The following is a 12,485-nucleotide window of genomic DNA, read 5'->3' as shown; positions in this document are numbered from 1 at the left end:
GCTGTCTTCAGATACACCAGAAGAGGGCATCAGATCTCTTTACAGATGGTTGTGAGCCACCATGTGGTTGCTGGGAATTGAACTCATAACCTCTGGAAGAGCAGTCGGGTGCTCTTAACCACTGAGCCATCTCTCCAGCCCCCCTACATCATCTCTTTAAGTAGCCCAGATCATCACTGAACTCACTCTCAGGAAGCATGTTACATGTGGAAAGGAGACTGGCATGACTGTGAACCTTCCTTCCATGATGCAGAAACTGTGGCTTGGGCTCACACAACCAGAGCATAGTGGACACAGACCCCAAACATGAATAAATCCAGTTCCAAAAGCTTCCTGTGTGTCCAGAGGTAAATCTTCTGTTGACAGCCTCACTCCTCCCACCCATAAAACATGGTCTGGGCTCTGCAGTAAAGGAGCTTGCTGCTAAGCCTGGTGACCTGAGTTCAATCCCCAGAGCCCACATGGTGGAAGGAAAGATCTGCCTCCTACAATTGTCACACCATGCTAAGAACTCATGTGCTTCTGTATGTCTGCACCCACAAATAAATAAACGTACAAATCAAGAACAAAGGGAGAGGACTGGAGAGATGGCTCAGGGGTTAAGAGCACTGACTATTCTTCCAGAAGCCCTGAGTTCAAATCCCAGCAATCACATGGTGGCTCACAACCATCTGTAATGGGATCTGATGCCCTCTTCTGGTGTGTCTGAGGACAGCTACAGTGTACTCATATATAATAAATAAATAAATCTTAAAAAAAAAAAAAAACAAATCAAGAACAGAAGTATTTTCTGAAGTTGCACCCTGTGATATATGCCTCTAATCCCAGTACCAGAGAGTTTGGAGGCAGGAATGTCAGAGGCTACCCTCTCAGATACATAATGAGTTTCAGGATAGCCTCGGGTTCATGAGTCCTGCATCAAAACAAAGCAGAGACTGGAAGTGAACTTAATAATGTTTTCCTGTAATCCCAGTCTTGGAAGGCTGAGGCAGAAGGATTACAAGTCTGAGGCAGCTTGGGCTACTTAGTGAGGTTTTTGCTAGACTGGACAACAGAGAGAAATACATCAGAAAACACAGCCAGAGGTCTACCTGTGATGACACTTAATTCCAGCAGTCCTGAGGCAGAGGCAGGAGGTTCTATTGAGTTGGAGACTAGTCTGGACTATATATCAAGTTCCAGGACGGACAAGATTACATACTGAGACACCATTTTAAAAAGTAAACAGGGCTGGAAAGATGGCTCAGTGGTTAAGCACTGGTTGCTCTTCCAGAGGTCCTGAGTTCAAATCCCAGCAACCACATAGTGGCTCACAACCATCTGTATAATAGGATCTGATGTCATCTTCTGGTGTGTCTGGGGAGAACGAGAGTGTACTCATATAAACAAACAAACAAACAAACAAACAAATCTTTCAAAAATAAACAACAAACGAACAGAAAAACATAGGTAGGAGTGGAAGCTGTAACCCCAGAATCTGGGGAGTGGAGACAAGAGAATTATGAGTGCAAAACTGGCCTAGGCTATATAAAAAACAACAAAAACCAGGTGTTGGGGAACCGGTGTGGGGGTGGGGTGGGGTGTGCTGAACTATAGAGTAATGTCCTCGCTCAAAAATACCAGACAATAAAACAAAGCAAAATGAACCCCGTGGCCTGGGTCATGACTTGGGAAAGGCGATCCCATCTTTAAATCCATTGTCCCACTCCTTCTCTCCTAGTTCCCCAGTTTCGGAGCCTGCTCTGACTGACACCGCCAGCTGGTCCCGGGTTTCACAACTGGGTCTCTGTCAAAATACGGACTGGATAACGCCTTCCTGGGAGACTAGGACTGTAGGGGCGGAGCTATAAGGGCTTCTGTGGATGAAGTGGGTTGGAAGGTTAGGGCGGGGCTAATGGATTTGAGGGAGGGCTCAAAATTCTGAGGGCGGGGCTAACTCTGCTAGAGAGTCTGGTCCAAGGTTCCAGTCCTTGGATGTTCAGGGGGTGTGGCTATTTGCTCTAGGGGCGGGAATAGAACTTTTGTTGTTTCTAGATTTAGGGGGTGGAGCTAAGAGCCCTGGGGGCGTGTCTAGCTCTAATAAACAAGGAGCGAGGACCCGGCTAGGATACAGGCGCAAGTTATAGAATAACCTGGCATGTTTGAGGTTTCAATGTCAAGCTCTGGTTGTGCGAGGGGACTTATGGGAAATCGGATAAAAGATTTAGAGGAGGCTTTCGGGAATAGGAGTGTCTTCTTTCACCCCATCCTCCTTCCAGAGCTGGGGGGCGACGCTTCAGGATGAAAGGCAGGAAAGACCCTGCCCCTTCAAACCCGTCCGCATCCCTATTGGCGGAAGAGCCTGCGCGACAGACTCTCATTGGTTCCTAACGGGAGAGGAGGGGGTGTAGAAAGAATACACTCAGGTTGTGGGAGGGACCAGACAGTACCTAGGGGGACCCCGACGTAGCCAATCCTGACCTGAAGACTGTTGGGGGTGGGGGCGACTGACAGCAGTCTCTGGACATCCTTTCCGGGCATCCTAGGGGATGACCCCTGTGCCAGGCTCAGAGCCGGCCGCCTGATGCTGGGTGAGCCGAGCTGGGGATGCTGGAACGAAGGGCGTTGCTATGGCAACGGGAGGCAGGGCCTGGGGGGGGGACCGGGCCCGAGCTGGGGCTGCGGGGGCCGGCGGTGGCTGTGGTGGGGCAATGGCGGAGCGCGGCCCGGCCTTCTGTGGCCTCTACGACACGTCCTCTCTGCTGCAATACTGCAACGGTGAGAACCCCCTTCTCAGTTCAGACCCTGGCCCCGCCCAGGGTGGACCTACCTCCTCCTGCCCCAACCCTTTTCTTCCAAGTCTTTACCTCCTCCCTTGTGAGAGATTCTTCCTTTCTCCCTATCAACAGGATTCTGACTCCAGAACAAGGTCCTTTATCCCCAAAGTCATGCTCCTGCTCCCCCTACCCCAATGGACACCTGCTCCGAAGGTGGCTAGACAGAGAGAAGGGTAAAGATCATGAAGGAGCCTGTGCCCGGGGAAGGGGGAGGGTGGCGGGCAGGCTTGGGGTAGGGAGTCAGCTGAATGTAGAACTCTTTCTGCCCCCTCCAGCTCCCTCCCCAGGACCCTTCTCTGTGTTTGGACATAGCAGGGGGAAATGCTGAATTGTGGGCTGGGCTTGGGACCAGTAATCTGTACAGTAGAGGACTTTCTTCAGCCCTGCCTCTCCCTCCCAGGAAGAATCCTCTTTTTCCCTAGACAAATGCATATGGCACCAGAAGGGCCATTTTGGTGTTAGGGGAGCTGGGCTGGAGGAGTGGGGAAGGTAAGAAATGCGGAAAGTGGACACTGGTCTCTAGGCCAGGAAAACGTCCAGGAGGAAGCCAAGAGCTTGAGTCATGGGGTGGGACCATCAGACCAAGCAAGGCCTCAGATGAAAGCTGCCGGTTCAGGGTCAGTGTGCCCCATGTCAACCAGGGGGCTTTGCCAAAGCATCATCTCGGAGTTTGGAGGTCACTCCCTTGGGCACACACACACTTTGCTAGGGACCCCTAGAGTTGGCAAAGGAGCTAGAATGTTCATTTAATACCCCTCTACCTTCTAAAGGTTAAGGATGACAGGGTCTCTCAGGCTAGGGCAAGTATGGGTTCTGCTCTTGAAAGAAAAGCTGTGCCCGGACTGGGAGCTTCTGGGTGACAGTCCTTGCCGAGGCCACTACAGTCATCAGAGTGGAGGGTGGGTGTGGAAACATTAGCTCCTATATTTAATGGTTCGTCTTATTTTGGATGTATTAAACTCATGTGATGTTAAATGCAGGGCCTTAGATCTTGTATTTTCAACTGTAACATTATTTACGGGAGGTAGAAAAGGTCTCCAGATAAGGTGGGTTGCTGGCTCCCCCAGCCCCTACTGGCTGTGTAGCCCTTGGGTTATCTTTAAACTCCCTCCCATGGTCTTCTTAGCAGGACCCTGGGACTTCCCGATAGGGGTCTCAAGTCTCTGCAATCCTCTCCCTCCGACGAGAGCCTCCTCCCTCACCCCCTCCCTCTGCAGGTCCAGACACCGGACCCGCGGAGCACTGGGTGGGTGGGGGTAGAGGACAGGGTGGCAGGACTAAGCAGGCGATTGGACCACGGAGGGAAAGGGGGTGGGGGGACTGGAGGCTGCAGTGCGGGAGTCCAGCGGGCAGGCGGGGCTGGTTTAGTGACGGACACAGAACTCGGGATGGCAAGTGAGACCTCCGAGCCCGCTTGCTGTTCCTGCTACCATCTTTACTTGAAACGGGCTGGAAGCCAGGGTCTCCTAGATTGTCTCAGCAATGAGTCTGGGTAGGAGTGGTCTGGGAGGGAGGTGGAGGATCACAGAATCCCTCACCCCCCTTGGGAGGAAGGACGGGAGGGGGAAATGATGAGGGAGTCATTTAAAACTGAATCAATAGATTGGAGAGAAGGAAAAGAGCTAAATCTGGGGTGGGGGTACAGAGACAGCATAAAGTGGGACCAGAGGACAGAAACTCCCTGCTGGGGAAAAGAGATCGGGTGTCATCCCTGTCCTGCAACCCCCATGTCGACCGCCAGGGGTCATAGAAGATCCGTCCTTACGGCTTCTTGGAGGGGCGAACCCGTTGGGGAGGAGAGTGAGGGGAAGGGATGAACATGACTGGACCTTTTTGGCTTGAAAAGTCTTGGATACAGCGAGAGAATGTTGGTACCTGTGACAGAATATTGACGTTCTTCTGAGGACGTTGGGGGTGCGTTCTAGAACGTTGTCACTGGGAGTAGCTTGATGTCATCTTTAAAATGCTGATATGACTTAAAAGATATTTAGCATCTTAGTCACAGAATCTCAAAACCAAAGTGAAGCCCTGGGATTGGTGGAATCTGCATGAGAAAAAGGGACTTCCCCCAAGGTCGCATGGCCAGGACACTGTGACAGAGAGAGGAGGTGGGGATTTCCTTCCTCCTTGCCGGAACCCTCTTCTTCGGCCCATCTCCACGCATCCTCATCGGCCCCAGGTTGCGAAAAGGCAGAGAGCGTGGCTGATCCCCGACAGACCCCGAAAAGCTGGAGGCACTCTCCTGATCTTTGTAGCGCCCCGCTCCGAACTCCCCCCCCCACCTCCCCACTCCCGTGGTCCCCTGCAGCCCGCATCTCCTCTGCTTTCTAGATGACAATCTGTCCAGCACCAGCGGCATGGAAGTGGACGACCGCGTGTCGGCGCTGGAGCAGCGGCTGCAGCTGCAAGAAGATGAGCTGGCGGTCCTAAAGGCGGCGCTGGCGGACGCGCTGCGTCGCCTGCGGGCATGCGAAGAACAGGGCGCGGCGCTGCGCGCGAGGAGCACCCCTAAGGGTCGGGCGCCCCCGCGTCTGGGCACCACTGCCTCGGGTATTTTGGTCAGGGTGAGGGTGTGATTAGGCACAGAGGCACGACCTCAAGCTCATATCTTAACCCCATGGCTCTAACCCCATACTCTAATCCCATTGCTGCAGTGTGTCAGCTCCTGAAAGGCCTTCCCACCAGGACGCCCCTCAATGGCTCCGGACCCCCGCGACGCGTGGGCGGCTATGCCACCTCCCCATCTTCCCCCAAGAAAGAGGCGAGTTCCGGACGCAGGTAAAGCAAGGAAACTAGGACCCCAGCCTCCTCCCAGACCTTGCTGGAGAAGACTGCTATATTGTTGCGGTATAGCCATCATCACTCTGGTCTTTCTGCAGCAGCCGTCGCTATTTGTCACCTGAGCGCCTGGCCTCTGTGCGTCGAGAGGACCCGCGTAGTCGTACCACATCTTCCAGCAGTAATTGTAGCGCCAAAAAGGAAGGGTAAGTTCATGGGTAGGGCCCCAACTGCAGACAGAATTAAAGCCAGACCCCTGGCCACGAGGTTGTAACCTAGAGTGGGGTAAGCATGTTCACAAGGTATGGGTGCAGAACTACTGGGGTAGCCTGGTCAAACTGGAAAGCCTGGAGGGGTAGCGCCAATAATGGGAAAGTGACCATCACTGGGGAACGAGACTGTATTCTAAGCAGGCCTGGATGATGGGCTGTGGGTCAGCCGAGGAAGCTAGGGAGGAGCCAGGCTCGTGGGTGTGACTAGTAAGGTAAAAGAAAGTTCCCTTTGATTCTCTGGGTGGAGCCCGAACACGACACTCAGAGTTTCTGTAGGGAATGTTAGAATCAGACGTAGAAATATGGTCGGAATTTGAGGGTGTAACTGGAGTTAACTTGGTAGAACCAGAACCTAGAGCGGAGACCTCTCTTCAGGAGGTCCAACTCCAAAAGAAGTTGCTTGGTATAGTGGGTGTGGCAGATCTTACCGGATGGCTGGGAAAACGTTAGGACCCTGTCCTGTGACGTCGGATAGAGTCAGATCGCTTAATAAGACCCAAGAAAGAGGTGGATGAACCATTGGTTATTAATAGGGAAGCCAGGAGTGGCCTTGGCTCAAGCTTGTAACAGCAGTAGCTGAGGCAAGAGGATTGATTGCCACAAGTTCAAAGCCAGACTGAGTTACATGATTACACTTGAGTTTCAGTCCAGCCTTGATTACAGGGAAACCCTGTCTCAGATTTATACATACATACACACATACATACATACATACATACATACATACATACATACATGGTATGGGGGTTCACAATTCTGATCCCACAACTTGGTAAGTAGAGGGAAGAGGATCAGGGGTTCCAGGTTATCCTCGGCTGTTTAGTTTGAGGCCAGCCTGGGCTACTTGAGATCCTGTCTTAAGAGCAGAGACACAAACACAGACAAGAAGACAGAGCCAATCCAGGACTAAGTTACAAAGGGGCATTGGGTGTGTCCAGTGGTGGACATGGTCAAGTGTCTAGAGGCGGGGGTCAATGTGTAAGGGTAGGACCAGACTGAAGTAGAAGGGGCCAGGACTTAAGAGTAGGCTATGGTAAGTCTAAAATCAAACCCCAAGTCTCCTGAAGTAACAGTCACGTTCTTGGTCAGATGCTTGCCTGCCTTGGCCGCTATCAATCTCGCACCACCCTAGGAAGTGTAGCTATTCTATTCCGTTTTTGAAATGAGGAAACCGAGGTAGGATAGTTGGGCAACTAGTTCATACTTCTAGAAAGAGGTAGAACTGGGGAGATCTGGTCTCAGGCAAACACGCCTCTGAGTCTGTGCTGTCAACCCTCACCCTCTACAGACAGTCTTGTATCTGGATTCTGTGGTCCAGGCTATGGGACCCAGTGGCACCTGACGCCTGCAGGGGTCAGCCGCGGGGGGCGGGGCAGGGGCGGTGGCGCGGGCGCCTCCCAGGGCCGGAAGCGGCGGGGCCGGTGCGGGCTCCACCCCGGACCCGAAGCTCCGCCAGCAGCCGCCATGAGTAGTTTTGGAACTGGGTGAGACCCTCTCGCAGCACCCCTCCTCCCTCCTCCTGCCCCTTCTCCCCTCTGGCAGAGATGGTGGAGACACGCCCCTCCCTCTGAACTTTTCCCGTTTTCCTGGCTGCTTGATGTTTGGGGTGCTGCGGGGTAGGGAGGGAAGGAGTGCCGGGGAGCATTCTGTTGCCTAGGAGGGAGGGTCCCTAGTGACTCCGGTCTTCCAGGATCGCGTGCCTGCCACTTCGTGCTGTGTGACCCTTTGGCGATCTCTGCCTCTCTGGGCCTGTGTCTTAGGCTCTTCAAGATCTAACGAGCAAAGCACAGGGCCTGCAGAGAGGTAGCGCTCTGCTCCTTACTCGCCTGATCATTCCAGACCCGCAGAGTCCGGGGTTAGTGGGAGAACGCCCTCTCCTATCTCAAGTGCTTGCTAAAACACTTGTTTTCTTCTTTTCCCCTCCCCCTCTTTCCCCTCTGCGTCTTTTCCTGACAGGAAAACCAAAGAAGTTATCTTCAGCATGGGTAAGTGTGGAGGGTGGGCGTGGTTTCACTGAGTGTAGCCGCTGAAGACTTGGGGTCCTGGCTTCTGGGCCTTTGGCTGTCTGCCTTCAGTTTATCCACCTGTTAAGAAAGGAAGATGGGGGGTTGGGGATTTAGCTCAGTGGGAGAGCGCTTGCCTAGGAAGAGCAAGGCCCTGGGTTCGGTCCCCAGCTCCCAAAAAAAAAAACCAAAAAAAAAAAAAAAAGAAAGGAAGATGGAGGGGATGGGAGGAAGAGAAGCAAAGAAGAGAGGGGGGGGAAGGGGAGGGAAGGGGAGGGAAGAAAGGATGGATGGAGGGAGGGAGGTTTGGTCTAACCCAGTAAACCAGCATTTAGGAGGCTGAGGCATTTTGGAAGTTGAAGGCTACCCTGGGCTACATAAAGAGATTCTGTCTATATATAATTAGCTGGCCCTTATAGCTCACACTTGTAATCCCAGCACTTGGGAGTCTGAGGCAGAAGAATCACCTTGAGTTCCATGCCAGCTTGGGCTACACACTGAACTCCAGGCGGGTCTCAAATTCCAGGCCAGCTGTCTCAAATAATAATAACGATGTTAGTAATAATAACGAGAGGAGAGCAAACAAGCCTAGGGCCTGGTGTGGAACCTAACCTCCGAGGGTGTCTTGGCAGAGGAGGGATCCGTGAAGATGTTTCTGCGGGGACGCCCTGTGCCCATGCTGATCCCAGACGAGCTGGCGCCCACCTATAGCCTGGACACTCGTTCTGAGCTGCCTTCCAGCCGGCTAAAGCTAGATTGGGTGTATCCTTTGACTAAGCTCCCTCCCTCCCGTCTTAGAGGGCGGAGAAGGAGATGAGGGGCGGGGCTACAGCTAGGGTTTCTCAGGCCACAGTGGGAGAATTGGGGGTCCGAAGGCACAGGGAGTCCAGAGGGAAGCCGGGCCGCTGGAATGACCTGCTGTGAGTTACTAGTTCGGGAATGTTTGAGGCGGGACTGTTTAACTCACACGGATGATCTTGAGAACTTCGTCTTCCTGCCTGCACCTTGCAAGGGCTGGATATAAAAGCATACATACATACATACATACATACATACATACATACATACATACATTCATACATGCATACATACATACATGCACACACACACACACAAACATACATACACAGGTAAATATATATTGGTTTTTCAAGACAGGGTTTCTCTGTGTAGCCCTGGCTGTCCTGGAACTCTGTAGACCAGGCTGGCCTCGAACTCATAATGATCTGTCTGCCTCTGCCTCTGCCTCCTGAGTGCTGGGACTAAAGAGTGCACCACCACCACCCAGCTACAACAATATCTCTATTAGAAACTTTCAGTGGGGGTGTATCACATTGGGGCGTGATAGCGTTTCTCAAAAAGAGGCACAGGAACCCACAAGCAGAGATTGAAGGAGAAACATCCCAGACTAAGAAAGAATGACTGTGGGGTTGGGGATTTAGCTCAGTCGTAGAGCACTTCAAGGCCCTGGGTTCGGTCCCCAGCTCTGAAAAAAAAATTTAAAAAAGAAAGAAAGAAAGAAAGAAAGAAAGAAAGAAAGAAAGAAAGAATGGCTGTGGCCCCGGTCAGTTGGAGCTACTTGGGGAACTGGAAATGATCCTAGGGGATGATTTGGAGCCTCGAGTTGTAAATGCAGCCCTGCCTCTGACTGCGACCAAGGAAAACCCACCTTCCTCCTCCCTGTGCCTCAGTTGGCTGTCACCTCTGATAAATGGATTTCCTGCCGGGTAAAGGTGTTGGGCTAGGGCACTGGGAGATGCTTGTTTAGACACAGCGTTTGCTGCACAAGCATGGAGAGTCTCCATCCTCAGCGCATGTGAATGCCGGGTGGGCATGGTGTAGCCTGCGATCTGGAGGCAGAGACAGGATTCCAGGGCAAACTGGCCAGGACGAGCTGGGATTGAACTCCAGGTTCAGTGAGAGAGCCCGCCTGAGGAAGGTGGAGGGAGAGTGACTGAGGAAGGAAGACACCCGAAGTCAATTCCAGACATGATATTCACACACATACACATTCATGCACACCTGCACACATTCATACAAGCATGCATGCACATATGTACAGGCCTTGTGTGTGCTAGGTAAGTGCTCTACCACTGAGCCACACCCCCAGCCCCTCCCTGGGGGATTCTAGGCAGGGGCTCTACCACTGAGCCACACCCCCAGCCTCTCACTGGGGGATTCTAGGCAGGGGCTCTACCACTGAGCCACGCCCCCCAGCCCCTCACTGGGGGATTCTAGGCAGGGGCTCTCCCACTGAGCCACACCTCCTAGTCACTCATTCATGGAGTCTAGGTAAGAGTCTACTTCTAGGTAAGTCTATTTCCCACCTTGGCCTTCCAAGTGCTGAAATTACAGATGTGCACCCCACAACCCGCTCTTTTGTCTCTTGTAAAGATGCTTGTCACTAGGTTTAGGCCCTATGCATATCATGTAGGGTGACTTCATCCTGAGATCCTAATTACATTTGTAAAATTCCATATTCCATCTGGCAAAGCATGATGACCCTGGCCTGGCATTGTAGCACTGAGGAGGTCTAGGCTTCATTCAGGATTGAAGGCCAGCCTGGGCTACATTGCAATACAGTGTCTAAAAACAGGGTTGTAGAGAGCTCAGTTATCAAAGCACTTTCTGCCCAAGCATGAAGACCTAATTCCCATCTTCTGTGTGCGTGCGCATGCGTACACACACACACACACACACACACACACACACACACACACACCACACAAGCACACATACAGGCACATACACATCACACACAAATACATGCACACACGCGAACACACACACACACACACACACACACACACACACACACACAAAGGAACCAAGCTTCTAGTGGCTGCAGTCCCAGCAGTGGGTGGGGCAGAGAAAGGAAGATTCCCTCAGGCTTTCTAGCCCCAGTCTGGCTGAATCTGTGAGTCCCAGGTTCAGTGAGAGACACTGTGTCAAAATGTAGGTGGAAAAAACAGTGTGGAGAAATGGAGGTCCACCCAACCAGTGGGGGTCCACCCAACGTTTACCTCTGGCCTCTACACTTTTACATGCACACGCACACACACACACACACACACACACACACACACACACACGCACACACGCACACACACACACAGAATATTTATGGTTTTGAAACGGCATGGTTCAACACCCCCTGCAGGGCCAGGGCCAGAGACAGGAAAACATTCCAGTGGCCTTGAGACTCCATTCAGCCAGGAGGGACTGAACAGGCTCTTTAACCAGCCCTGGGCGTCTCCAGCTATGGCTATCGAGGCCGGGATTGCAGGGCCAACCTTTACCTCCTGCCCACCGGGGAGGTGGTGTACTTTGTGGCCTCTGTGGCTGTACTGTACAGCGTGGAGGAGCAGAGACAACGACACTACCTGGGGCACAACGATGACATCAAATGGTGAGTTTCGGTACTTTGGGGGATGGGAGAACTCAGGCTTGGGCATTCATCCAAATTGTGCCTCCCGGGCCTCCTTCCACATGACTGCCACCATGGAGCGTGGGGCCATTGCCAAACCAATGCTCCACCTATGCCACTAATAGATCCCAGGAGGAAATTAATAGGAAAACAAGCATTGATTTTTGTATGTACACATATAGTGTATCTTTTTTTTTCCTTTTATGTGCATTGATGTTATGATGCATGTGTGTCTGTGTAAGGGTGTCGTATCCCCTGGAACTGGAGTTATAGATGGTTGTGGGCCACCATGTCGGTGCTGGGAGTTGAACCCGGGTCCTCTGGAAAAAACAGCCAGTGCTCTTAACCACTGAGCCATCTCTCCGGCCCCTGTAGTGTTTATCTTTTTTGTTTTCTATGTGTGTGTGCATGCACGCACACATGCATACCATTTGTCTGTGTGTGCACCCTGTGTGTACCACGTGTGTGCGGTGTCCCCACAGGCCACAAGAAGGTGTCATGTTCCCTTTAAGTGTAGTTGCAGCAGGCTATGTGCCACCCAGTGTGGGTGCCGGGAATTGAACCCTGGTCCTCTGGAAGAGCAGCCAGTGCTTTTAACCACTGAACCATCTCTCTAGCACCCTGCCTTTTGTTTTTCCTATTGTGGCAGGGTCTCTTTACATCAAACCCGGGCTGCCCTAGAACTTAACTATTCTTGGTCTTAAACTCATGCCTCTTCGGTCTGCCTCAGCCTCTGGAGTGCAGGAATTGTACACATGCACTCCTGTACCTGACAGTTATCAGTAGTGTATGTAGTGGTGCCTCCCCCCAGAGTCCCAGGTGTTTCCATATTGGGATTTAATCAGTTTCCACCACCACTGTTTCTAGAACATTCCTCGAGCCAGGTGGGTATTTTGAAATAGAAATTCAGCCTTTCCTCTAACTGCCTGTCATTGCTCTCAAATGACTATGCCTGGGCATGTGTTTGGGTTGGTAGAGTACTTGCCTGACATGCACAAAACATTGGGTTCCATCCCCAGCACCCCATAAACAAGGAATAATGGCCCACATGTATAATACCAGCATTCAGGAGGTAGAAGGGAAGGTCGGAAGTTCAATGCCATTCTCGGCTACATAGCCTGGGCTACATGAGACATTGTTTCAATAAATGAATGAAAGAAAAAGATTTTTCTTGTTTTTTTTTTTTTCA

The 12,485-nt window shown here is 52.0% G+C and overlaps 1 protein-coding gene across 5 annotated transcripts in view; it reads left to right on the top strand.

Moving 5' to 3' along the window:
- The first annotated feature begins 2,118 nt into the window (after nt 1-2,118).
- Nucleotides 2,119-12,485, top strand: part of Eml2 (EMAP like 2) — a 31,531-nt gene continuing 21,164 nt past the window's right edge. Inside the window, exons 1-7 of one of the 5 annotated variants that reach the window (XR_004386958.1) lie at nt 2,119-2,757; nt 5,148-5,366; nt 5,471-5,594; nt 5,696-5,800; nt 7,823-7,851; nt 8,502-8,631; nt 11,129-11,278. Coding sequence is in view for 4 of the 5 variants with exons in the window: in XM_032894310.1 (XP_032750201.1) it covers nt 2,610-2,757; nt 5,148-5,366; nt 5,471-5,594; nt 5,696-5,800; nt 7,823-7,851; nt 8,502-8,631; nt 11,129-11,278 (905 nt within the window). In the remaining variant the exon portion in view is untranslated. Of the gene's footprint in view, nt 2,758-4,182; nt 4,309-5,147; nt 5,367-5,470; nt 5,595-5,695; nt 5,801-7,275; nt 7,351-7,822; nt 7,852-8,501; nt 8,632-11,128; nt 11,279-12,485 lie in introns of those variants that run through there. The other 4 variants (XM_032894312.1, XM_032894310.1, XM_032894313.1 and 1 more) reach the window with 4 other exon arrangements.

This window comes from Rattus rattus, chromosome 2 (genome assembly GCF_011064425.1).
Source record: "Rattus rattus isolate New Zealand chromosome 2, Rrattus_CSIRO_v1, whole genome shotgun sequence".
Taxonomy (NCBI): Eukaryota; Metazoa; Chordata; class Mammalia; order Rodentia; family Muridae; genus Rattus; species Rattus rattus.
Note: the sequence above shows the minus strand (reverse complement) of the source record. Positions and strands in the feature narration are given on the sequence as shown.